This window comes from Nansenia antarctica, assembly GCF_963989245.1.
Source record: "Nansenia antarctica genome assembly, chromosome: 6".
Lineage (NCBI taxonomy): Eukaryota > Metazoa > Chordata > Actinopteri > Argentiniformes > Microstomatidae > Nansenia > Nansenia antarctica.
Window position 1 is genome coordinate 69,882,968 of NC_137676.1, and position 26,705 is coordinate 69,909,672.

Genomic DNA, 26,705 nt, shown 5'->3' on the forward strand with positions numbered 1-26,705 from the left:
CCTGGGTTTGTGTGTAGTTCCGGGGCCAGTCATGACCTTACCCTGGGTTTGTGTGTTCCTGGGCCAGTCAGAACCTTACCATGGGTTTGTGTGTTCCTGGGCCAGTCAGAACCTTACCATGGGTTTGTGCGTAGTTCTGGGCCAGTCAGAACCTTACCCTGGGTTTGTGTGTTTGGGTCAGTCATAATCTTACCCTGGGTTTGTGTGTTCCTGGGCCAGTCATAATCTTACCCTGGGTTTGTGTGTTCCTGGGCCAGTCATAATCTTACCCTGGGTTTGTGTGTTCCTGGGCCAGTCATGACCTTACCCTGGGTTTGTGTGTTCCTGGGCCAGTCATGACCTTACCCTGGGTTTGTGTGTTCCGGGGCCAGGTCTTGCCCAGCGTCTCGAAGGCGCAGAGCAGCGCCTCCGTCTGCAGCTCCTTCTCCTTCTCGTCGCGGTCGTCATCGTCCTCCAGGGTCCTCCGCTCCGTGCCGCTCTCCGGACAGTTCTGTCAGGGAACGTCGGGAATGTTTTACCACGTTTTACCTACGTTAAACAAACATGGAACCATCCCCTCAGACAGCTACGCACAGTTAGCAGGGGAGGCAGAAATCTGAAAACTCTGTTTTCAATATTTCAATATAAAGAGAGAACCACTTTCAGTAAACCACCAACCAGAGAAGAATTGGTGTTTCACAATTCACACAATCACCACTTGAGTAGACTTCGAGAAATATTCGGTCTAACAGCAGAGAAATGAGGACTGGGAAAAAACAGCATCTTCAACGCTCCAACAGACATCTCTCTCCCTGAGTTAAATGGACTGACTTACATAGCACCTTATTCCAAAGCGCTTTACAATGGCCTCTCATTCACCCATTCACGAAAAGCTACCATGCCAGGCGCCGGCCCGCTCATTGGGAGCAATTTGGGGTTCAGTGTCTTGCCCAAGGACACCTCGACATGTGGCCAGCCGGGGTTCGAACCGCCGATCTGCCGAACTTGCGATCTTTAGATGCCGGCTCTACCTCCTGCGCCACAGCCGCCCAGGCTAGGTGTGTCTCTCCTACCTTCTTGATGAGAGGCACCAGGATGTCGGCCATGTCGCTGAAGCGGTCCTCCTCGGTGCTCTGGAGCACGTCAGCGGCACAGCGCAGGGCGGCCATCTTGTAAACCAGGTTCTCTTTGCGGCACTCCTTGACAACGACCTCGATGACCTCTGGGATGCTGGGCTGGCCCGGGCACGCCTTACGCAGCTCCGCACTGGCACACACACACACACACACACACACACACACAAGCATAGGCACACACACACACACACACACACACACGCATAGACACAGACACACACGCACACGCATAGACACACACGCACACAGACACAGACACACACACACACACACACACACACACACACAGACACAAACGCACACAGTCACACACACACACACACACACACACACACACACACAAACACACACTCTGAGTGAGGCATACAAGATACTAGGGATGCAAATGTCAGTTTACTTTTGCTTTTTGACTCAACCATATTAACCGATTAATAACTGACTAAAAAGTTCCCAAATGTAAACTATGTGACCCACAAAAAACATATAGGCTGTCTAAAGCAGTTGCTGGAATATGCTTCAGATTGACAATCCTGTCCGTTTCCCTCTGAGGTGAAATCTTGCCGCATTCAGTCTCTCTCAACACGTCGCTGCATTTGCACGTCGTCAGGCAGCGTTTCTGGTTTCTGACGCGACCTCACCTGCATTTGGAGACCACCGAGCCGATGGCCTTCAGCAGCTCCTCCTGGGGAGAGAGAGGCACATGGCTCAGGTGAGGAGACCAACACACCAATGCTGAGCAACATCAACTCAATCAACCAGGGGGGTATTCCATCAACGTTGCTAAAGGGAAATCCAGGCATATTCTGATCAATCTTGCGAGATTTATAAAAAAAAAAAGTCCAGGCTTATTTTTGAATAATCCCGCGAGTTATCAAAAATAAGCCTGGATTTTCCTTTAGCGACGTGGATGGAATACCCCCCTGGTTCTGTTAAAATCGGAACTCAATGTGCACATACACACCCACACAGCTACTCTCTCACTCACACACACAGCAACTTTCTCCCTCTCACGTGTACACACACACACTCACACACACACACACACACACACACCTTCCCGGTCCAGGTGCGTCCTGTCAGGCCCTGCAGCAGAGCGGACAGCACCATGCCCAGGTGCGGCGCCACCAGCGAGCCCGTCTGTTGCTTGGCGATGGATGCCATGGCGGCGGCCCCCTGCGCCTTCATCTTCCACGACTGAGACTGCAAGGCCTTCTGGGTAATGGCGATCAGCTCCGTCATGTACAGCCGGATGCCCCCAAAGCTTCCTGGGAAATAGAGTTTGGAGGGAAGGTGGAGAGGTTAGGGTCTAATGCTATGATGACTGTTGGCAGTAGCTTACAACACTATGAATGAAAAGTATCATTACATTGTAGTCTTGAGTAGTAAAGTGTGTGTGTGTGTGTGTGTCAGGGTTTCCGTTAACCGGTAATTACCGGTCTTTGTCCGGTAAAATTTATTGAAGTCCGCCAAAATGAAAACTCGTCGGACATTTATGTCCGGTGAAAATAATTCCCTCTAAGCACAATTTGAATACAATTCGCTAAAGTTCACATTCTGATTCCTTCTATTTTAAAAAAGACGAATATATAGGCTATGTATTTCTTTTATTATGATATGATTTGACACCGGCATGATGATGTCTCCTAATGTGTAGGCTGCCTATGCGAAACAGCGGTTGTTTCCGGTGTGCGCTATAACTCGTGCACAATCGAGTCGAGGCAGAGAGGAGGATAGCGATGTTTCTCTCTGTGATAGTGTGATTATGCAAGCCTTTTCTGAAAGGGATGAGAACCCGATTGTTTCAGCTTCTCCCAGGGAGAAAGTGGTAGAGTTACCATCCTCCCCGAGTCCTACCATACCATCCGCTGACAGCCTATCTCTCCCGGTAACCGGCGAGCGATTGCGTGTCGCTCAAGTAGCTGATCAGTCATTAAACAAATGTTTTTTACATGCAGCTAGTGAGGAATCTGAAATAGGGGGCAACGTAGTTTATTTCCTTAACGATGGGATATTAATGCGTAAATGGTCTCCTCCTAATGCAAATGGTTGTGAGTGGAATACTGTAAAACAAGTGGTTGTGCCTGTGGGTTATAGACAACAGGTGTTATCTGTAGCACATGAGAGCCAGTGGTCAGGACATTTAGGTATAACTAAAACTTATCAGCTGATATTGAAACATTTCTTTTGGCCCGGACTGAAGGCGGATGTTGCCAAGCACTGCCGCTGTTGCCATACTTGTCAGATGGCGGGTAAGCCTAATCAATCCATTCCACCCGCACCATTGCATCCCATTCCTGCTATAGGGGAGCCATTTGAACGTGTAATAATTGATTGTGTTGGACCTTTGCCTAGGACTAAAAGTGGAAGTCAGTATTTGCTCACTACTATGTGCGCTGCTACTCGTTTTCCCGAAGCTGTTCGGTTGCGTAACATATCAGCTAAACGAAATGCGTTCCCAACCAGCGAGACCTGGTTATAGAAATGACGTTGTTTTATTGATAAAAAAAGGGTCAAACTGGAAAGAGAAAATAGAAAACTCACATTAATCCCAAACAATTTAACAAACTTCAGTTAACGTAATGTGGAGTCCGTTCATTGATCGATGCTGTCTGTTCAGTTCCCAGAGGCGCCCGTTCAGCGCTGGACATAATATAGCGCGCATGCGAATCATGTTATATTATTATATATTATATAGCTCGCATCTAATCGTATCGGATGAGAAATAGACATTAAATGGCATATATAGGCCGCTACACAACAGTAATCACCGCGACAAACAGCTATATTAGATTTGGAAAAAAATATATATAATTTTGAAAAAAAATATTTTTATTATATTTTAATATGTCCGGAATATATCACGTTTGTCCGGTAAATCGAAATCTTCCCGGACACGATGTCCGGCGGCAATTTTTTCTAACGGAAACCCTGGTGTGTGTGTGTGTGTGTGTGTGTGTGAATACGTGTGTGAGAGAGAGAGAGCATGAACATGTTTTGTGTCTGTGTGTATGTGTGAATATGTGTGTAAGCATGCATTCATGTTTACGTTGTGTGCGTGTGTGTGTGTGTGCGTGTGTGCGTGTGTGTGTGCGTGTGTGTGTGAGTGTGTGCGTGTGTGCGTGTGTGTGTGCGTGTGTGTGTGTGTGTGTGAGTGTGTGAGTGTGTGTGTGTGAGTGTGCTCTGTACCCGTTTTCAGAACAGGCGTGTATTCTTCTTTCTTTTGTTTTTATTACCAATGCAAATCAACTTGTCAGTCAGTTGTTGGAATGTGGTATTTTATGCTCTAGGCCAGGGGTCAGAGCCATACGACGACGACCCTGGAGCAATTAGGGGTTCAGCTGTGCCTTGCTGAAGGACACCTCGGCACGTGGCCAGCCTGGGTTCGAACCTCCGAACTGTCAATCGTGCGATCATAAGACGCTGGCTCTACCTCCTGAGCCACAGTCGCCTCTATATGCATGCATGCGTGTGTACCCATTCATTTTCTGAACAGGCGTGCATGCGTCCATGCATGCCTGCGTGTCTCACCGGGCACGTGGTCCTGCCACACCTCGGTCCAGAGCGCAGCGTCGCGGCCCTCCCCCTTCTCCTCCTCGGGGCCGGGGGCCTGGTGCATGCCCAGGAAGGCCAGGGGCAGGGCGGCCGTGGCCTGGCCCTTCAGCACGTCTGGGCTGTAGTGGCTGATGGCGTGGACCGTCAGGGCGCACGAGGACTTGTACACCGGCTCTGAGAGGAGGAGGGAGGGGGGGGAGACATTTTCAGTACTAGTCAAAGAAATAGAAACAGGTGTATCTATCTATCTATCTATCTATCTATGAATACATGTACACTGGCTCTGAGGGAGGAGGGGGGGAGAGGCATTTTCCGTACTAGTCAGAGAAATCGAAACAGGTGTATCTGTCTGTCTGTCTGTCTGTCTGTCTATCCATCTGTCTATCAATCCATCCATCCATTTATCCATCCATGTTGTTGTCTTACCTTCTTTCTCTAGATACCAGGTGTTGAGTTTCAGCAGGAGTTTCTCCACGCTTGTGTCCTTCGCCGTCTGAAGTCCACAGAAAACACACCTTACGTTATACCTCACAGAAAACCCACCTTACGTTATACCTCACAGAAAACACACCTTACGTTATACCTCACAGAAAACACACCTTACGTTATACCTCACAGAAAACACACCTTACGTTATACCTCACAGAAAACCCACCTTACGTTACACCTCATAGAAAACCCACCTTACGTTACACCTCATACGTTATACCTCATAGAAAACACACCTTACGTTATACCTCACAGAAAACACACCTTATATATATGACCTTATACCTCATAGCTGAACAACCCTAAAAAAACTGAGGTTTTAGATTGTCATGTATTTGCACACAGGACAGGGAGACATCGACAAACTAAATAAACCCATATATACCATTGTAGAGTGGGATCTGACCACTAGGGGGCAGTAGTGCCATTGCTGTGTACAGTAACCCACCTCTCTCCATCGACATATAATAAGAGTAAGACGGAGGGTAGACGTGTCTCACCCTGACCAGGTGTCCGAGGGCGAAGGCGAAGGCCGCCTGCACCACGCTGCTGCGGTCGTGAACCCCGTTCAGCAGAGCGCTCATCAGCTTACCTACACACACACACACACGCAGACGCAGACACACACACACACGCAGACACACACACACACACACACACACACATTAACATGGGATGGTAGGTGTGTGTAGACAGTGTAGAGGAGATGGTAGGTGTAGAAAAGGAGGTGTGTGTAGGTGTCGAGAAGGAGGTGTGTGTGTAGAGGAGGAGGTGTGTGTAGAGGAGGAGGTGTGTGTGTGTCGAGAAGGAGGTGGTGTGTGTAGAGGAGGAGGTGTGTGTGTAGAGGAGGTGTGTGTGTAGAGGAGGAGGTGTGTAGAGGAGGAGGTGTGTGTAGAGGAGGAGGTGTGTGTAGAGGAGGAGGAGGTGTGTGTAGAGGAGGAGGTGTGTGTATAGATTGGGATGGTAGGTGTGTGTGTGTGTAGAGGAGGTGGTGTGTCACCTGAATAGGGTGTCAGGTCTTGGGGACACTGGACGGTCAGGGACACGATCACACTGGCACAGCCCGCCTGCAGGGGACACACGTCAGACCAGGGGGGGGGGGTGTTAGTCTTAATAATGCCTGCTTCTACAGTGTGTGTATGTGTGTGTGTGTGTGTGTGTGTGTTACCTTGGTACCCAGGCCCACGCCACTCTTGAGCAGGTCACAGAGCTTGGGGACGAGCTCCCCCAACACAGACACATCCAGATGCTGCAGACACTGTGGAGAGAGAGAGGGGGGGGGAGAGAGAGAGAGAGAGAGAGACAGAGAGAGAGAGAGAGAGAGAGGGGGGGGGGGGGGGAGAGGGAGAGAGAGAGAGAGAGACAGAGAGAGAGAGAGAGAGAGAAAGAGGGGGGGGGGGAGGGGGAGAGAGAGAGAGAGAGAGAGAGAGAGAGAGAGAGAGAGAGAGAGAGAGAGAGAGAGAGAGAGAGAGAGAGGGAAGAAGACAATGAAATCACTGGTATCTTTAAGAGCAGGAGGTCATCTTGAGGTGTCGCATGTTGACAGGTGTGGTGGTCTCACCATGTTGATGGTCTCCATCATGGGAGAAGACTTGGCTGCACTGATCCTGGCTGCATCCATGGCGTTCTACACACACACACACACACCAGACACACACACACACACACACACCAGACACACACACCAGACACCAGACACACACACACACACAGCAGACACACACACCAGACACACACACACACAGCAGAGTTCAGACGGTATCTTCAGACAAGCCCAGACCAGACTAGTGGATGTCAGAGCTAGGTGGTTTAGGTTAGCTAGGGTTGAATGAATGAATGAATGAATGGTCTGGACGAGCCCAGACCAGACTAGTGGATGTCAGAGCTAGGTGGTTAGCCCCAGACCAGACTAGAGGATGTCAGAGCTGCCCCAGACCAGACTAGAGGATGTCAGAGCTGCCCCAGACCAGACTAGAGGATGTCAGAGCTGCCCCAGACCAGACTAGTGGATGTCAGAGCTAGGTGGTTAGCCCCAGACCAGACTAGTGGATGTCAGAGCTACCCCAGACCAGACTAGCGGATGTCAGAGCTGCCCCAGACCAGACTAGCGGATGTCAGAGCTGCCCCAGACCAGACCAGAGGATGTCAGAGCTGCCCCAGACCAGACTAGTGGATGTCAGAGCTACCCCAGACTAGAGGACGTCAGAGCTGCGTACCTTCTCCTGCTCCGTGGCGCGGAGGCTGAGGTAGTTGAGCACCTGGGGCTCCAGGGTGCTGAGGGCCTCCAGCAGGGCCGGGATGAGGCGGGGGGCGTGGGGCTTCAGCCTGGCCCCCGCCGTCTTACTGACCTTCACCAGGGTCTGGATGCTGAGGGGTGGAGGGGGGGCAAGGGGGGGGCTCAGGTGAGGTGCAAGTTTTCAAAAATGCAATAGACACACTGGCATACATACACAGGCCGCCGCGAATACATTTTCTCCGCCACTAATTGATTCAGTCCACTTTATGACCGGAGAACAGAAAAAAATCAGATTGAAGCTAGTTTAGGCCGCTTTCAGACCTACATTTCGTTCCGATTTAGGATGTAGTAAGTTACAATATGTTACAATATTGCAATTAACCTCGTCGGCGACGCGCTTGCAAAACAGTTTTGTGATTGGTCCGAATTTAGCGGGACATTTGGATTTCTGGAAATCCCTTCCCTCTCTCTTCGCCCGTCGCCGTCCCTTTAATCCCGTAAGCGTATCCTAATCGAAAATGCAACATCATCAGCGACGACCTTGGGTTCTTGCATTTACTGCTGTTCTCTGGTTCATGTTCTTATACCAGTGCTCACTATAGAGTATTTTAAATGAACATTCGTAATGTAGTCTAGTCTCTGATGTTCATGGTCAACTAAATCAGGCTATTTTGTGAAACAAATAATGTTCCCGAGCAGCCTCGCATCTAACGCTAGCTTCGAACTATTGATAGCATAAACGTTGGTAAATGTCACAAACGACACAGTATTGGCAGGGGGAAAGAAGGGGAGTCGAATTTTTATTGACAACGGATTTACATGCTGGAAAAACATGCAGCTGAAATTCAGGGAACATTTGGACAATAAGAGACACAACGGAGCTGTGGTCGCGTGGTCTAATTACAGGGCAATATGCGCGGGGCAAAAATAATCTATTGCCTCCCAAATCACCACGAACAGAACGGCGGAGGTACGGGTAAACAGGGCACATTATGTTGCCACCCTCTATTTTTCGGTGAAATTACGTCTTTGTATTGAGCGCCAGTGCGTGTTGTATACGCTACGCGCGCAAAAAAAGAACACTCCGCCACTAATGTGAAAAATCCTGGAGGAAACACTGCACCTTATATAAACGCACACCTTATATAAATACACACACACCTTATATAAACACACATACACACACCTTATGTAAACACACACACACCTATAAACACACACCTTATATAAATACACACACACCTTATATAAACACACATACACACACCTTATATAAACACAGATACACACACCGTATATCAAAACACCTTATATAAAAATACACACACACACACCTATACCTTATATAAACAGACACACGCCAATGGACAGATGTGTGTGTGTGTGTGTGTGTGGAGGTGTGCGTGTGTGTGTGTGTGTGTGTGGTCTTACCTGAGCGAGCGGACCTCCGCCACGTTGCTGACGATGCCCTTGTCCAGCAGGGTGGGCAGCAGCACCGCCACGGTCCTCTGGGCCGCCACCCCCGAGGACTCACACATACGGGCACACACCTGGGGAGGGAGGGGAGAGTTAGACACACACACACACACACACACACCTGGGGAGGGAGGGGAGAGTTAGACACACACACACACCTGGGGAGGGAGGGGAGAGTTAGACACACACACACCTGGGGAGGGAGGGGAGAGTTAGACACACACACACACACACACACACACCTGGGGAGGGAGGAGAGAGTTAGACACACACACACACACACACACACACACCTGGGGAGGGAGGGGAGAGTTAGACACACACACACACACACACACACACACACCTGGGGAGGGAGGAGAGAGTTAGACACACACACACACACACACACACACACCTGGGGAGGGAGGGGAGAGTTAGACACACACACACACACACACACACACACACACCTGGGGAGGGAGGAGAGAGTTAGACACACACACACACACACACACATCTGGGGAGGGAGAGCATTTACATTTTGGCATATAGCAGACACCTTATTCCAAAGCGACTGACAATCGATACATTTGACTAAGCAAGTGAATCATCAATTCACCAGTCATAGCAGGAAGAGTAATCTAGCTCAGGCCAGGGGCCATTGGCAGTCATCGTGATGGAGAGCAGCGTTAAGCCCCTTTCACACATACGAGCCTTCCCAGTATATTCCATGCAATTTCCAGGGTCGACGTAAGTCTGAATGGTACAGACCAGGGAAATCCGCTCGGGCAATTACCCTGGTTGAGACCATGTATAATTCCATGCAATTTACAGGGTCGCTGCATGTCTGAATGAAAGCCTGAAGATTGCCTGGTCAGTCTCCTTTCACAGCTGCCTCGGGCAACCAGCAGGGCAGAGCGCATGAGAACTGCCCCAGACTCCGAATATCGCTACTACTAAATAAAATTCCACAACTGGACACTTGGTGGAAAGGCATTTTTTAAAGCCATTTTTAAGTAACTCCCATCATATATATAGTATAGTATGTTTATATCAACGGTAATCAAGTGCTTTCCTTGGCGAGCGCACTTGGTGATGGTAAGCACTCGTAAAACGAGTTGACTCGCTGGAACGAGACAGGCGTGCGAGACCGCCACACACCACACATCTGCCATATCATACCTCCATCCCACATGTATTTATCATCATATTTTTCAATATAAAACAGAGGTATGATATGGCAGATATATACAGTATATGGTACATGGCAGTCCCACGCGCCCGTCGCGCTCCAGTTCTGCATCCAGTTGAATGCATGTAATGATTCAAGTAGATTGCGCAACCTAGGAATTGCCGACATGGCTCATGTGTGAACGGTGAAAATGCCCAGTTGACTCAGCTTGGGATTCCATCTGAATGGGCTGTCATAACAGTTGTTCCTACCTTGCTGAGTGTTTTGAGGGTGATGTCTGCAGCCTTCCGTACAGACTCCTGAGAACAGAGAAGAGATGTTCAATTTCACAGTTGAACAGACAGACAGAGAGAGACACACACACACACACACACACACACACACACACACACACAACCCCCTGACACAACCACACACACACACCTTGATGTCATCCAGCACTCTGAACAAGGTCTCCCAGATCTCGGCCAAGTGGTCGATGATGTCATCAGCCTGCCGTCCGCGAATCAGATCGTTCAGAGCCAGGCAGCTGAACAGACATCATCAACCAATCAATCAATCTTTTTGACAGATACAAATACAGACACACGTGTTTGATACTGTTCCAATGAGCCCGTCCTCCGATTTCTACCTATATCATCATCGTCACCACCATATATAATAATAATGATAATAATAATAATAATAACAGCAATGTACCTGGACTCTCGTACTCTCCAGGTGTTGCTGGTCAGGTTGGAGATGACGTCCTGGAGAATCTCCTTCAGGTACTTATCCACCTGGAACACACACACACACACACACACACACACACACACACACACACACAGTCAGCCGCTAGGAGTGGGTGGAGGGTGTATGTATGTATATTAGGGGTGTGTGTGTGTGTGTGTGTGTGTGTATATTAGGTGTGTGTGTGTGTGTATGTGTGTGTGTGTGTGTGTGTGTGTCCTACCAGAGTCTTGTCAGTGACCAGGGCGTACCAGATGCTGGTCATGGTGTGTGTATATTAGGTGTGTGTATGTGTATATTAGGTGTGTGTGTGTATATTAGGTGTGTGTATGTGTATATTAGGTGTGTGTGTGTGTATATTAGGTGTGTGTATGTGTATATTAGATGTGTGTGTGTATATTAGGTGTGTGTATGTGTATATTAGGTGTGTGTGTATATATTAGGTGTGTGTGTGTGTGTCCTACCAGAGTCTTGTCAGTGACCAGGGCGTCCCAGATGCTGGTCATGGCCTGGCGGATGCCCATGTTGGGGTCAAACTGGTACCTGTAGAGACGCGGTACCAGCTGTGGCAGGTAGGGGGCGAGCTGCTCCCCAGCCTTGGTGGCTATGATGTTGAAACCAAACGCTGCCCCCTGTGGAGAGGGAGGGAGGAAGGGAGGAAGCGGGGAGGGTGGAGGAGAGGAGGGGAGGAGAGAAGGGAGGAGAGGGGAGGGGGGGTTGGAGGAGGGATGGGGGAGAGAGGAGAGGTGGGAAGGAGGAGAGAGGGAGGGAGGGAGGAGGAGAGAGAAAGGAGTGAGAGAGGAGGGGGAGGTGGAGATAGGGGGGGGGGGGGGGTGGAGAGAGGAGGGGGAGGTGGAGAGAGGGGGAGGAGAGAAGAGAGTGAGGAGGGGGGGGACGTTAAACATAAGAGATAACTTATACAGTAATGAATATATTTTCAGTGAAACCATGGCCCTGTTTGAACGCTTCCTCCCTTCCTGAAAGCCATCACTGATCTGATGTGAGTGGATGGGTCCAAGCAGGCCAGTGGAGAGGTGGCTGTGACCTGTCCACTCATGTCAGATCAGCTCCTGACTTCAAGGAGGCTAAGAAGGAAGGACAAGTCCAGAGAAGGTTTTCAAATAAGGCCTACACACGCAGACACACACCATGACCACGACTGGTCACGCACGCGCACACCTCTTTCATAGACACACTCAGACACACACACACACACACCTTTATAGGTAGACCCACACACACACACACCTTTATAGGTAGACCCACACACACACACCTTTATAGGTAGACCCACACACACACACACACACACCCCCACCTTGCGAGAGTTCCACATGGCGTGGTGGTTCGCTAGGTTCATGAACTTGTAGACAAGATCCGGTTGGTTCAGGTCACTAGCCAATGAGCACAGCTCCTTGTAGGTGGACAGGCCTTGCCTGTGGAAGGTCAACGGTCATATTATTGTATGTATTGCTAGCATGCTAGCAACATACTAGACATTTCGGCACCTCGCCACCTTCTCAGACGTCCTGGCCAGTCAGTTTGCCTGGACCGGGGTTAGGACCGATTCCATTTCAATCCACTCAATACAGTTTAATTGAATGTGGAACTGGAATTTCAGTTGACTTCCTGAATTAACTGAATTGAAATGGAAAAGCAGACCAGAGACAGACTCACCCGTCGGGGGCTTTCCCCAGCGCCTCCCCCTGGAACACCTCCGTGTCCTCCGACACCGCGTGCTTCACCCTGGAGGACAACACACAACCGTTTATGTTACTACGGTAACAACTAAAACAACACACAGCCGTTTAGGAACCACTCTGTTGATGTGTGTCGTCAACTAACATTAGTATTCATGTTATGATTGATGGAAAGAAGGGCATTTCTCTACCAAGTCGACCAGGGTGGACACTAACCCCTTCCTCCCTCCTCCTCCTCCCTCTCCCTCCCTTCTCTCCCCTCTCCCTCCCTCCCCCTCCTCCCTCACCTCTTCCCAGTCATCAGCGTCTCCACCAGGGTGGACACCAGCTCCTGCTGGTCTGCCTCCCCGCCCATCTCGTACACCAGACCCAGGCCCTTAGACGCCACGTCCTGACTCAGCTCTGCACACGCCCCGGGACGGAGGAGAGGAAGGGAGGGAGGAGAGGAGGAGAGGAAGAGAGGGAGGAGAGGAGAAGAGAGAACCATTAGGTGACTAATACAGCATTTCACTCAGGATGGATAGATGATATACTGATAGATGGCTGCCTACATAAATAAAAGGAGGAATGAAGGGTGTGATGAATGGATGGATGGATGCCTACATAAATAAAAGGAGGAATGCAGGGTGTGATGAACAGACAGATGGATGTACTCACCGTCAGGGTCTGAGAGGATGGAGATGAACGCTGTCTGGATCTCCTTCAGGTGAGACTAGAGAGAGAGAGAGAGAGAGAGAGAGAAAAGGAGGGAAGAGAGAGAAGGTGGAAGAGAGAAAAAGGAGGGAGGAAAGAAAAGGAGGAAGAGAGAGAAGGAGGGAAGAGAGAGAAGGAGGGAAGAGAGAGAAGTAGGGGAAGAGAGGAAAAGGAGAAAGTCAACAATCAACAAAGAGCTCAACATTTCCATAACTTTCCCGTATTACCCTCTCCCCTTGACCCCAGCCTTGACCTTTGACCCCCATCCTGACCCCCCCCCCCCCCCAGGTGTGACCCCAGCCTTGACCTTTGACCCCCAAGTGTGACCCCAGCCGTGACCTATGACCCTCACCATGATCTCCTTGTGCTGGCTGAGCTTCTTGACCAGGGACAGCAGCCAGATGCAGGCGGCCTGGCGGATGTGGGGGTTCTGGCTGGGGATGTAGCGAGCCAGGACCGCGTTCAACACCCAGGGGACCACGTCATTACTCTTCACACCTGGGGGGCACAAACACAGGTAGGACACACAGGTAAGACACAGGTAGGACACACAGGTAGAGAGAGACAAGGACTGCCTGGGCAGCTGTGTGTGTGTGTGTGGTGTGTGTGTATATGTGTGTGTGTGTGTGTGGTCTTACTGTCTGGGGGGCTGTGTGTGTGTGTGTGTGTGTGTGGTGTGTGTGTGTGTGTGTGTGTGTGTGGTCTTACTGTCTGGGGGGCTGTACTGGTCCTCAGGGCAGGTCCAGGGGTCTCTGGCGGCCCCAGAGCAGGTGCCGATCGCTGCACTGGTGATGGCCTCCCCCACGGTGAACTGGAGCTCTACCTGCTTAGCCTGGGGGGGGGGGAGACAGAAAGAAAGAAAAGAGGAGGAGATAGGTAGGTAGATAGAGAAGGAAATAGGAAGAGACAGAGGGGGAGGGAACAGGAGGAAAGTGCAGAGAGGTAGAAGAGAGACAGAGACAGGGAGGGAGGGAGAAAGATTTTACAACAGCCAAAATATAAAAGAGCACCAACTCTTTCTGCATGTTGTATGAAGTTCTTATGGAGTGTAGTGAAGGTCATATCATATGAAGTCAGAGTGTGAAGCTGTGGTAATCAGTGAGAGCCTGTGAGAGTCGCCCACCTCCACAGAGTCCATGAGTCCCTGGATCAGCTTCTTCTGGTGGGCAAAGTCTCCGTCTCCCACTGGGAGATACCCCAGGGTCTGGATGGCTCGCTCCTTCATCTACACCACCACAACAACAACAACAACAACAACAACAACAACAACAACAACAACAACAACAACATTAGCGTGTGTTGTCTATCAGAGTTGGGTTATACTCCATTTCAATTCAGTCGATTCCCAAAATTATCTTAAGTTAAACATTTTCCTCATTGAAAAGCATGCTGTAAACATTTCAAGGCAAATGAAACTATATAATTAGTAATTAATGACAGAGTAACTATTTTGATCGGCAATGACATTGTTGTAAAAAAAGAAAGAAAAGAAAGCGAAAGCGTTGTTATGTTCCTCAGCTAATTCTGCGTTTTAGCAGTGTTTTCTGTAGTATTGTGACATGAATAAAGGACAGAGACAGGTATTGATGATGAATGAAATCCAGCGACACACTGTTCAAACATCCTGGGGGGGGGGGGGGGACGAGCCCTGATGACAATATTAGTTTAGTTTATTACTTTATAGTTTCGTGGACAGTCCCTGTTAATTACCAGCAGTAAAGCAGTAAATGGAGCTTTTAGCCTACAACTTCCAACTGTAACTGAAATTTAAAAAGTGGTAACCATGGTTACCTTGGTGGTCTCCTTGCCGGAGGGGATGCGGGCCAGCAGGTTGTCCACCATGTTGAGTTTGGTCAGCAGGCCGGAGGCGTCGCCCTCGCTGGGGATCAGCAGGGGGCCGTTACGGCCGATCTCCCCCAGCGCCGTGCAGGACGCCACGGCTAGCACAGGAGACGCGCTGTCCAGGAAGGAGCCTACACACACACACACACACACACAGGGACGCATACACACACACGGACACACACACGGACACACACACACGGACACACACACACACACACACAGGGACACATACACACACGGGCACACACACACACACACACACACACACACACGTAGACAGGCACACACACACGGACGGACGGACGGACACACACACACACACACACACACAGGCACGCACACAGACACACACAGGCACACACACAGAGACATGATTAGTGGATGATACTAAAGTAGACAAAACAATTTAAGAGCTCCTGAAAAAATTAAGCTAATAATGTAAGCTAATAACCTCCCTACCGATGGTTTTGGTTGCCATGGCGATGAGTTCCTCGTCCTCCTTGGACGTGGCGTTCATGCGCTGCTCCCGGTTGTGGGCGGAGTCTCCGGAGGTGACGGCCTTCCTCTGGCTCATGTACCTGCCCACCATGTAGCCCAGAGCCAAGATGGCGCCGTGCTGGCTCTCAGGGCTCTGCGGGTTTCCAAGAGGCAACACAGATTAACATTCAGCTCAGTGAAACTGAGACAACTTCAATGATAATGATCTATCCATTACAAACAAGGCAAAATCGAAGAGTAAAAGTTTAAGGGCGCGAATGTGCTAAAAACGCTGTTATGAGGCGAACATGTAACAGTATTGTGTAGAAAAACAACTGTATAAACGTTTAGTTGAGACCACAGAGATTAGGTTAGGCTCAATTCAATTTCCATTCATGAAGTTAACTGAATTTATGATTAGACCAGAATTCAGAATCAGAATTATTTTATTTGGCCAAGTATATTTGCACGTACAGGAAATGTACTTGGTCAGGTTGGGGCATAGGACATAACAAACAACAATATATCAGCAAAAAATAAAACAGAATTGTGAAGTGGGTATGGGGCATGTAGACTACAAATTAGAATGAATGTAAAATAATATAATATCAATATAAATGCAAAATAATATAATATTACAGTAATATATCCCCTCAGGGAAGGAGACCATTTTCAAAATGACAGTTGGAATAGGATTCTAAATGACAGTTGGAATAGTTAGATTCCTATTCCAACTGTCATTTTGAAAATGTACTTCCTGAATTGAAATGGACCTGACCCCCCCTGTTAGGGGACAGGACATACGTGAGTGTGTGTGAGGGGACAGGACATACGTGAGTGTGTGTGAGGGGACAGGACATACGTGTGTGTGTGTGAGGGGACAGGACATACGTGAGTGTGTGTGAGGGGACAGGACATACGTGTGTGTGTGTGAGGGGACAGGACATACGTGAGTGTGTGTGAGGGGACAGGACATACGTGAGTGTGTGTGAGGGGACAGGACATACGTGAGTGTGTGTGAGGGGACAGGACATACGTGAGTGTGTGTGAGGGGACAGGACATACGTGAGTGTGTGTGAGGGGACAGGACATACGTGTGTGTGTGTGTGTGTGTGTGTGTGAGGGACAGGACATACGTGAGTGTGTGTGAGGGGACAGGACATACGTGAGTGTGTGTGAGGGGACAGGACATACGTGAGTGTGTGTGAGGGGACAGGACATACGTGAGTGTGTGTGAGGGGACAGGACATACGTGTGTGTGTGTGTGTGTGTGTGAGGGACAGGACATACGTGAGTGTGTGTGAGGGGACAGGACATACGTGTGTGTGTGTGAGGGGACAGGACATACGTGAGTGTGTGTGTGTGAGGGGGGACAGGACATACGTGAGTGTGTGTGAGGGGACAGGACATACGTGAGTGTGTGTGAGGGGACAGGACATACGTGAGTGTGTGTGAGTGAGGGGACAGGACACACGTGAGTGTGTGTGTGTGAGGGGGGACAGGACATACGTGTGTGTGTGTGTGTGAGGGGACAGGACATACGTGTGTGTGTGTGTGTGTGAGGGGGGACAGGACATACGTGTGTGTGTGTGTGTGTGTGTGGGGGGACAGGACATACGTGTGTGTGTGTGAGGGGGGACAGGACATACGTGAGTGTGTGTGAGGGGACAGGACATACGTGTGTGTGTGTGTGTGAGGGGACAGGACATACGTGTGTGTGTGTGTGTGTGTGAGGGGGGACAGGACATACGTGAGTGTCTTTAGTGATCTTGATCAGGTTCTGCACGGCCGTCTTTAGCTCGTTCCCTGACATGGTGGACACCACCGTGGCGTAGAGCTGGGCCGCCAGCTCCCGCATGTCCTCCTTGTTCGTGTTCATCACACTCTGAGGAGGGGACGACACATCCGTTAGCGTGGGTTAGCATAGCATGGGTTAGCGTCAACATTGATATCAGCATTAGCATGGATTAGCATAGCATGAGATAGCGTGAACGTTGATCAGTATTAGAATGGATTAGCATAGCATGAGATAGCATGAGCGTTGATTAGCATGAGCTCTTAGTGTAGAATGGATTGGCATCAGTATGGATTATCATGGATCGTGTTGTATTATTCAATAGAGGTGGAGGTAGGCGAGTGGGACACACAGCGACACACAGAGAGAGAGACTTACTTTGATCCAGTCGATTCTGTCGATGAATTTGGGGGCCAGTTTGTGAGGGCAGACAGACACCACCTCCAGGAGACAGTACATCACCGGGATTCCTACAGACAGAACAGAAAAGACAACATGCATGAAGTGCATGAACACATTGAGTTTCCTTTGGAATTAGATGAGGTCTCTGCAGGTCCTGCACGTTCAGTTGGTAGAGTACATGCTAAGGTTGTGGGTTCGATTCCCGCTGGGACCATACATACAAATCATGTATGGACTCGCTGTACTGTAAGTGGCTTTGGATAATATTTAAAAAGACATGTACATCTCAATGTGACTTCTCTGGTTAAATAAAGGAAAAATAAACAGAAATGACATATACTGTATATTATGGGTGCGTTCGTAAATTCGCTCTGAGAGTGCCGGAGTGTGCACACTGGGTTCAACGTCATAGAGCGACCAAGTAATTTGATTGGACAAGAGCCATTCCATGAGTGCTGATCAGATTTTCCAGAGCGTATTTACGAACGCAGCCTATATTATCATATCGTCACCTTCTTAAGTTTTTTGCGAAAAACAGAATAAACTGAACCAAATCTAGAATATGTATATTATAATTTACATTCCTAAAAAGCGATGTAAGCTATTATTTTAAGAAGGTGACGATATATATATATATATATAATTTTTCTATGATCTGAGACAGTGTGCGCTCTGGCACTCTCAGAGCGAATTTACGAACGCACACCTATATTATCATATATATATATAATCTTTCTATGATCCGTGAGTGGTTACCTCCGATGGCGGAGAGCAGCTGCTGCAGCAGGTCCATGTACACCTGGACAGGGTTGGTGTCGCCGCCCTTCAGGCCGGGGGAGGTCATGGGCTCGGAGGACAGCAGTGCGTGGACGTAGCGGCCGATGGCGGGGGCGTCGTCCTGCATGTCCACCAGGCTCTTGGAGAGGGGCGTGGCCCCGGCACTGTAGGCCAGGCACATACGCAGGTACAGCACGATCTGGGGGGGGCGGGACAGGGGGGGAAGTGAGGTCATCATCTCTCTCTACTCCTTTCTTTTTCTCTCTTTCTCTCCCCCCTCCCCTCAGTAAGTGAGGTCATATGAAACTGACGAAGAAGAAGCAGACGCATGAAACTTTTCTGAGTTTGAGTTTTTGTTGACTAAAACCTAGACCTAAGACTAAGAAGGATAACAATGACTAAATGTGACTAAAACTCATGTGCATTTTCGTCTAAAGACTAAGACTAAATGTAAAATAGTCTGCCAAAATTAACACTGCCCCAAGTGTGTGTTGTGTGTGTTTACCTCGCCAAAGGCAGACGGGTTGAAGGGGAGAGTGGACGTCCCGATGATGTACTTGGCCGGCGTCTTCATCCTCTGAGCGGCCTGGAAAAGAGGTCAGAGGTCAGAAGGAACAAGGTCAGAGACATTTATTTGACAAATTAAGAAGAGGGCGTGGGTGTAGAGGGTTGGTGGTTGTAGGGGGTGTGTGGTTGTTGGTTTGGGACGCGATCTCACCTTCTCCTGGATGTAGGCGACCATCTCAGGGAAGGAGGGCATGGGTTTGGAGCCCTCCTTCTCAGGGCTCTTAGCGGGCAGCGCCCTCAGCACCCGCTGGGCCTCTCCGCTCACCTCCTCTCTCCTACACACACGCACACACACACACATCATCCCTACTGAATAACCTCTCTCCTACACACACAGACACATTTACTGTCCACCGTCATTAGTAAGCATAAATACATTAAATACATTTAATTATCAACCGCCTATTGGACACTTGAACGAAATGTTCAACAAATTTAAATAGGTGACAATCGCGTTGACCATCACTGGTGTACCAGTGGTAATGGGTGTGCTTAGGGTGAAACTCACGGGTCTCCAGCAGCCAATAGGAGCAGGTATCTGGAGGGCACGTGATCAGGGCCGAACACGATGCTGGCGTACTTCATGGCCACCTGGCGAACCTGCACCTCCGGCTGTCCACCAATCACAACACAGTATTCACACGTCAGCCACAATAACAATAATAATGAGCATATGACACAGTATTCAGGGGGATATTCCATCAATGTCGCTAAAGGAAAACCTAGGCTTATTTTGATAAATCTCGCAAGACATAAAAAATAAGCCTGGATTTTCCTTTAGCGACGTTATTGGAATACCCCCCCTGATGTGAAGAAGAAGAAGAACTAGAACTAGAAGAAGAAGTAGAAGAAGAAGAATTCCACTAGTGACATTCATACTGGCTACATCAAACACATGTAAACAATAAAAAAACGGACGTGGTTGCCATGGAGACGGCGTCGGTACCTTGCCCATGTAAGCAGCCACCAGGGCCTCCATCAGGTTGAGCAGCGCCCCCTGCAGGTTGGCGTAGGCTCCTACCATCATGGACAGAGCCTCCTGGATGGCCAGGCGCACGTCAGGCTCCTCCTGCACACACCAGGGACACGTTAGAAGCATACACACATACACACACACACACACGCACGCACGCACGCACGCACGCACGCACGCACACACACACACACACCAGGAACACATTAGAAGCATACAGACGCAGACACGCGAGCGCACACACACACCAGGAACACATTAGAGGCACACACACACACAGACGTCATGTTTACATTAAACACGTCAAATACAGTACAGATTTTTTGGGGTTAAACAACAATGTCATTATAACTCACCTTGCACATGGACTCAAAGAACTGCTGCACCAGGGCGATGTCCTTGGTGAAGAGCTGAGGCATCCGGCTGCGGAGGGAGAGGAGGGACAGACACACGGGTCTCACACGTGGACAACACGCCTTCAAACAGTTCCCTTGATACATTTCTACATTTCTGCCATTTAGCACACGCCGTTATCCAGAGCCACTTACAACAAATACATTTGTCTAAGTAAGACAGTGAATCATCTACCATCAGCCATCACAAAAAGATGACCAGGGGCCGTTGGCGGTCATAACATTTTACTAGATTAGATTAAACTGTATTGTCATCGCAATAGTACTATAAAAAGTACTATACAACGAAATGCAGTTAAATAATAATATAATAATAATAAATGTGAGGACAGCGGTGTGTGTGAGAACGCCAGTCTTACCTGGAGAGTTTTCCCACAGCAGAGTAGGCAACACACAGCAGCTTAGGATCCTGCAAACACACACACACACACACAGCAACACACAGCAGCTTAGGATCCGGCAAACACACACACACCTGCTCATCACACACACCTGCTTATCACACACACCTGCTTATCACACACACCTGCTTATCACACACACCTGCTTATCAGCTACAACACCACAAACATGCCATAATGAGCATCACAAGCCATCATCTTATATCACGAAAAATGCTTTAAATGTAATACATTAATATTATTATTATAACTCTCTGACACAGAACTCACAGGACCGCATTACATAACAACATACATGTTGAAAACATTCTATTGTAGTGAATATTTCTATGAAATATGCGTTTTACTGTTCTGCTTTGCCAATGAAAATGTTTTTGATTGGTTGGTGATATCATAAAAGGGTTTTGGTTGGTTGGGGATATCATAACAGGGTTGTGATTGGTTGGTGATATCATAAAAGGGTTTTGATTAGTTGGTGATAGCATAACAGGGTTGTGATTGGTTGGTGACATCATAACAGGGTTGTGATTGGTTGGTGATATCATAACAGGGTTGTGATTGGTTGGTGATATCATAACAGGGCTGTGATTGGTTGGTGACATCATAACAGGGCTGTGATTGGTTGGCGTACCTCCTTGTACTCGTTGATGAGCTTGGTCAGGCCGTTGAGCAGCATCAGTCCCAGGGGCTTGTTGGTGTCAGGACAGCTGTGGAGAAACAAGGTTAAACTACTGTGACACAGCCTGGTGACAGGGGTAACAAGTCGGCAGCCAATTTAATGTTTGGACAATTAACGTTCAGACTTTTATTTTGACAAACTGGAGTGTGTGTGTGTGTGTGTGTGTGTGTGTGTGTGTGTGTGTGTGTGTGTGTGTGTGTGTGTGTAGGCTACTTACACACTGCAGATGTGGTGGACAAACTGGAGTGTGTGTGTGTGTGTGTGTGTGTGTGTGTGTGTGTGTGTGTGTGTGTAGGCTACTTACACACTGCAGATGTGGTGGACAAACTGGAGTGTGTGTGTGTGTGTGTGTGTGTGTGTGTGTGTGTGTGTGTGTGTGTGTGTGTGTAGGCTACTTACACACTGCAGATGTGGTGGACAAACTGGAGTGTGAGGGACAGCAGCTTGTTGTTGGTGTTGGAACCAAACAGACCGTCATAGACCACCTGTGGAGAGGGAAGGAATGGTGAGTACACAACCACACACACACACACACACACACACACACACACACACACACACATACATACATACACCCTACCTGGATGTTGGCTGGGAAGCACTCTGCGGCTAAGCGAGATCGTAGCAGGTGAGGCAGGATCTTCAGCTTAACTCTGGTACTGACCGGCTCGTGTTTCAGCTCCCGCTTCAGACTGGCTCCCTGGAACACACACACACACACACACACACACACACACACACACACACACACACAGTTATTTCTCCATTCACCTGTTCACATTTAGCTTTAATATATATCTGATGGAAGTGTGAGAAGAGTGGAGAGCAGAAGCGCAAGAGAAGAGGACGATGAGGAAGACTGAAAGGAGGAGAAGAGTGACAGATGGAAGAGAGTGAAGAGAGGAAGAGTGAGGAGTGCTCCTCTACCTTGGTCTTGAGAGGGATGTCCCCCAGGTAGACCTTGTACATCTTGTTGATGATCAGAGGGTTGTTCCAGTCGACGATGCTGCAGAATTGGAATAAACAACATTAATATTTTTATTTAAAAAAACCTAAATAAAAAACTACAACAGAGATGAAGTCAAGACCTGGGGGGTATTCCATCGACGTCGCTAAAGGAAAATCCAGGCTTATTATCCAAGTCTCCCGAGATTTATAAAAAAAAAATCCAGCCTTATTTTGATAAATCTCCCACATGACTCATCAAACATAAGCTTGGATTTTCCGTTAGCGACAATGATGGAATACCCCCCATAACCCTGGAGGATCCGGACCAAGACCCAGTCAGGAGGTTTTAGACCCAAACATTTCTACTGGTCACCTAAAGGGCTAATCCACTCAATGAGAACCTGAAGACATTCAGAATTCTCTCTGAATGGGTGACATCATCATCACCACCATACCAGGAAGGCCGGCAATGGTGACATTATGAAAGCCCACCCAAGAACACATTTTTTGAAAAGAACAGTGCTTTATAGAGCTAGTACAATTTGGAATGAATTACCTCTTGATATCCGCCAAGAAAAAAGTAAAAGGTTATTCAAAAAGAGACTGAAGAGGCACCTATTAAGTGGCTGATGACAGGTAGCTGTTTTATTTTACTTTGTTTATTTTGGTTGATTCCTTTTTTCATCGAAGACATGATTGCGTTAGGATCATGTCTTTATAGGTCTTTATATTTTAATGGCTTAATAATATTTGCCCTTTTTGTAAATTTTTATTTATTTTAGTTTATTTTGTTGTATTTACTACTGTATCGGGGGGATAGTGTGTGAGTTTTGGCGACATCTTGTGGTGGGGATGAGGTTGGAGGATTTGACTGGAATCGAATATGGCATTCATCTGTAGGCCTATGTTTGAAGGGACTGAGTGTGACTTTAAGTGACATCCAGGGGTGAAGCTGAATGTTCCATTGATTTACAATTAATTCAACATGGCGGCCTCCACGAAGACACCCGCTCATTTTAAGGCCAGGAAAATGCTTTTGTGCATTGCATTATACGCAAATTAATACAAATATCATGTTTGATTGCTGCCGGATCTGTTTGTCTTGTTTTCACCACTGGATGTCGCGGAGGGTCACGCATTGTCCCTTTAATGTATTATATGTTCAGTGTTTCCTCTATATGCATTTATTGGTGGCGGGCCGCCACGAATGAATTTCCTCCGCCACCAAATGATTCAGACAGTCCACTTTGATTCAGGCTGCGCAGAAAGGCAGCGAGTTATTATGACCGGAGAACTGAAAAAAGCATGTGTCCCTGAACGCTCCACCAATCACTGTGAGTAAACTGACTCTGAGAATGTCCTCACGTCACATTTTACCGTAATACCCTATATGTTGGTTGAAGTGCAACATCTCAGCTTTCAGGGACAGTTGGATTTTTTTCGATAGCACAAACCGTTTAGAAATTACGGTAATTACAATGTCGGGTGCGGATTTGTGCCGGTGGCGGTACATTCGGCGCAGAAGTGGTATCTATACCAGATAAATAATAACCATTTGCTTACGTAATTTTTCGTTTGTTTACATAGTCTGAAACTACAGATGGTAAGCTTTCAAATGATGCGTCATACATTGAAATCGAAAAAAAAATCAAGACGACACGAGTATTTGAATGTTTGTTTGTATCATGTTTTGCTCAAGAATGGTGACTGCTAAAAACGCTGCTAGCGGCTAACGTTTTGTAACGTCCTAAAGTATTGTAACGTCCCCACTTGGACAGTGGTTGAAATAATGACAGATAGCTTCTCTCATGTAATCTGTGCGTTTAATTGTAAACTATCTCATACACAACTTTCTTAGTTCACCCGAGCTCTCTCTCCCAACGGTCTCAATAACACACACAGCACCCGCCCGTGACCTCCACCAATCACAGGGGTGCTTTGGCACACAACACAGTAACAGTGCGAACATGAACATGAACTCAAGCATTAATGAACATGGTTGTTCTATCTAATTTATTATGTTTGTGTTATGCTAATAAATGTAGATCCACACAGGTATACAAACTGAGATCCGTTTACTGTCAAGTGCCATTCATTCTGACAACACACACACACAGTCGTAAAGCTCTAACAGAACGTGACGTCGTAAAGTGCTGTCGTATATTTTTACACATTAATAAGCCTTCTTATATAACGTATATCTTACACATATATTCACGTATATTTTACACATATTACACGTATATTTTTATTACTTCATATACTTCATTATAAACGATCTCTGGAAGATTTTCAATTGTCGCACATGCGCAGTCACACACACACGCACATGCACGCCCCCGAGGGTCTAGGCCAATCAGAGGCCTAGAAGGAAGGATCATGATTGGCCAAGAACATACTGTGATGTGATTGGCTGAGGGCCGCTATAAAACCTCTGTGCAGAGGCTGGAGCGGTCTGCTCTGCTGACTACCTCGAATCACGTTGTGACTGTTTCGTGTGCCTGTAATCTGAGGACCCGATCTTTTTTGAATAAATACTTTTAAACTTTGGCCAGGAGTTTTTACCTCTTCTTTAATCACTGAAACAGAGAAATATTCGACAGTGCAACAAAGTGCTGCAATGACATACTGTCGTACATAACAATATTAGTATTTGATCACCTTCTATATAAAATCACCTGCTCGGCTTTAATGACTTAACCGCTATTTAAGAAATTATATTTGTTTTCGCGTGCACGCGTTTTATGCGACCACCCCGCCACTAATGTGAAAATTCCTGGAGGAAACACTGTATGTTGTATTAATGTATTAGGTGTTTGTCTGTTGATTATATGTGGACCCCAGGAAGATTAGCAAACTGCTACGGCATAAGCTAATGGGGATCCTTTTAAATAAACAAATAAACAAACCACCACCGTCACCATGGTTACCTCTGCTTGCTCTTCAGCTCCAGGTCTGCTGCCGTGGCGACGCTGTGTCTGGTGTCGCTGGAGGCCACGACCAGGTGGACCACCGACTCCACCTCCGGCACCTGCTCTGCCTCGATGAACTTCACTATGCCCAGCTTACACTGCACACACACACACACACACACACACATTAGTATACACACACATAGTATATATATACACACACACACACACACACACACACACACATTAGCATACACACGCATAGAATATATATATACACACACACACACGCACGCACACACACACACACACACACACACACACACACACACACACACACACACACACACATTAGCATACACACGCATAGTATATACAGTGGGGAGAACAAGTATTTGATACACTGCTGATTTTGCAGGTTTTCCCACTTAGAAAGAATGTAGAGGTCTGTAATTTTTATCATAGGTACACTTCAACTGTGAGAGACGGAATCTAAAACAAAATTTCTAAAACAAAATCCAGAAAATCACATTGTATGACTTTTAAATAATTAATTTGCATTTTATTGTATGAAATAAGTATTTGATCACCTACCAACCAGTAATAATTCCGGCTCTCACAGACCTGTTAGTTTTTCTTTAAGAAGCCCTCCTATTCTCCACTCATTACCTGTATTAACTGTACCTGTTTGAACTCGTTACCTTTATAAAAGACACCTCTCCACACACTCAATCAATCAGACCCCAACCTCTCCACAATGGGCAAGACCAAAGAGCTTTCTAAGGACATCAGGGACAAAATTGTAGACCTGCACAAGGCTGGGATGGGCTACAGGACAATAGGGAAGCAGCTTGGTGAGAAGGCAACAACTGTTGGCGCAATTATTAGAAAATGGAAGAAATTTAAGATGACGGTCAATCTCCCTCGGTCTGGGGCTCCATGCAAGATCTCACCTCGTGGGGCATCAATGACCATAAGAAAGGTGAGGGATCAGCCCAGAACTACACGGCAGGACCTGGTCAATGACCTGAAGAGAGCTGGGACCACAGTCTCAAAGAAAACTATCAGTAACACACTACGCCGTCAGGGATTAAAATCCTGTAGCGCACGCAAGGTCCCCCTGCTCAAGCCAGCGCATGTCCAGGCCCGTCTGAGGTTTGCCAATGATCATCTGGATGATCCAGAGGAGGAATGGGAGACGGTCATGTGGTCTGATGAGACCAAAATAGAGCTTTTTGGCATAAACTCCACTCGCCGTGTTTGGAGGAAGAAGAAGGATGAGTACAACCCCAAGAACACCATCCCAACCGTGAAGCATGGAGGTGGAAACATCATTCTTTGGGGATGCT

The 26,705-nt window shown here is 47.8% G+C and overlaps 1 protein-coding gene across 1 annotated transcript in view; it reads right to left on the reverse strand.

Moving 5' to 3' along the window:
- Window positions 1-26,705, reverse strand: part of LOC308160899 (proteasome adapter and scaffold protein ECM29-like) — a gene marked incomplete at its 5' end in the record, with an annotated part of 35,944 nt that overhangs the window by 3,010 nt on the left and 6,229 nt on the right. The window contains 39 exons of the mRNA XM_080534829.1: window positions 346-490; window positions 1,053-1,245; window positions 1,754-1,797; window positions 2,169-2,380; window positions 4,644-4,841; window positions 5,094-5,160; window positions 5,657-5,748; window positions 6,157-6,223; window positions 6,325-6,414; window positions 6,718-6,783; window positions 7,373-7,523; window positions 8,824-8,942; window positions 10,294-10,341; window positions 10,466-10,571; window positions 10,742-10,821; window positions 11,239-11,406; window positions 12,093-12,210; window positions 12,452-12,520; window positions 12,762-12,876; window positions 13,132-13,186; window positions 13,520-13,665; window positions 13,876-13,999; window positions 14,291-14,392; window positions 14,959-15,140; window positions 15,472-15,643; window positions 17,240-17,374; window positions 17,663-17,754; window positions 18,443-18,662; window positions 18,969-19,049; window positions 19,182-19,305; window positions 19,539-19,642; window positions 19,977-20,099; window positions 20,360-20,426; window positions 20,776-20,825; window positions 21,449-21,524; window positions 21,896-21,981; window positions 22,077-22,196; window positions 22,424-22,502; window positions 25,375-25,514. Coding sequence (XP_080390955.1) covers window positions 346-490; window positions 1,053-1,245; window positions 1,754-1,797; window positions 2,169-2,380; window positions 4,644-4,841; window positions 5,094-5,160; window positions 5,657-5,748; window positions 6,157-6,223; window positions 6,325-6,414; window positions 6,718-6,783; window positions 7,373-7,523; window positions 8,824-8,942; window positions 10,294-10,341; window positions 10,466-10,571; window positions 10,742-10,821; window positions 11,239-11,406; window positions 12,093-12,210; window positions 12,452-12,520; window positions 12,762-12,876; window positions 13,132-13,186; window positions 13,520-13,665; window positions 13,876-13,999; window positions 14,291-14,392; window positions 14,959-15,140; window positions 15,472-15,643; window positions 17,240-17,374; window positions 17,663-17,754; window positions 18,443-18,662; window positions 18,969-19,049; window positions 19,182-19,305; window positions 19,539-19,642; window positions 19,977-20,099; window positions 20,360-20,426; window positions 20,776-20,825; window positions 21,449-21,524; window positions 21,896-21,981; window positions 22,077-22,196; window positions 22,424-22,502; window positions 25,375-25,514 — 4,426 coding nt within the window. The remainder of the gene's footprint in view (window positions 1-345; window positions 491-1,052; window positions 1,246-1,753; window positions 1,798-2,168; window positions 2,381-4,643; window positions 4,842-5,093; window positions 5,161-5,656; window positions 5,749-6,156; window positions 6,224-6,324; window positions 6,415-6,717; window positions 6,784-7,372; window positions 7,524-8,823; window positions 8,943-10,293; window positions 10,342-10,465; window positions 10,572-10,741; window positions 10,822-11,238; window positions 11,407-12,092; window positions 12,211-12,451; window positions 12,521-12,761; window positions 12,877-13,131; window positions 13,187-13,519; window positions 13,666-13,875; window positions 14,000-14,290; window positions 14,393-14,958; window positions 15,141-15,471; window positions 15,644-17,239; window positions 17,375-17,662; window positions 17,755-18,442; window positions 18,663-18,968; window positions 19,050-19,181; window positions 19,306-19,538; window positions 19,643-19,976; window positions 20,100-20,359; window positions 20,427-20,775; window positions 20,826-21,448; window positions 21,525-21,895; window positions 21,982-22,076; window positions 22,197-22,423; window positions 22,503-25,374; window positions 25,515-26,705) is intronic.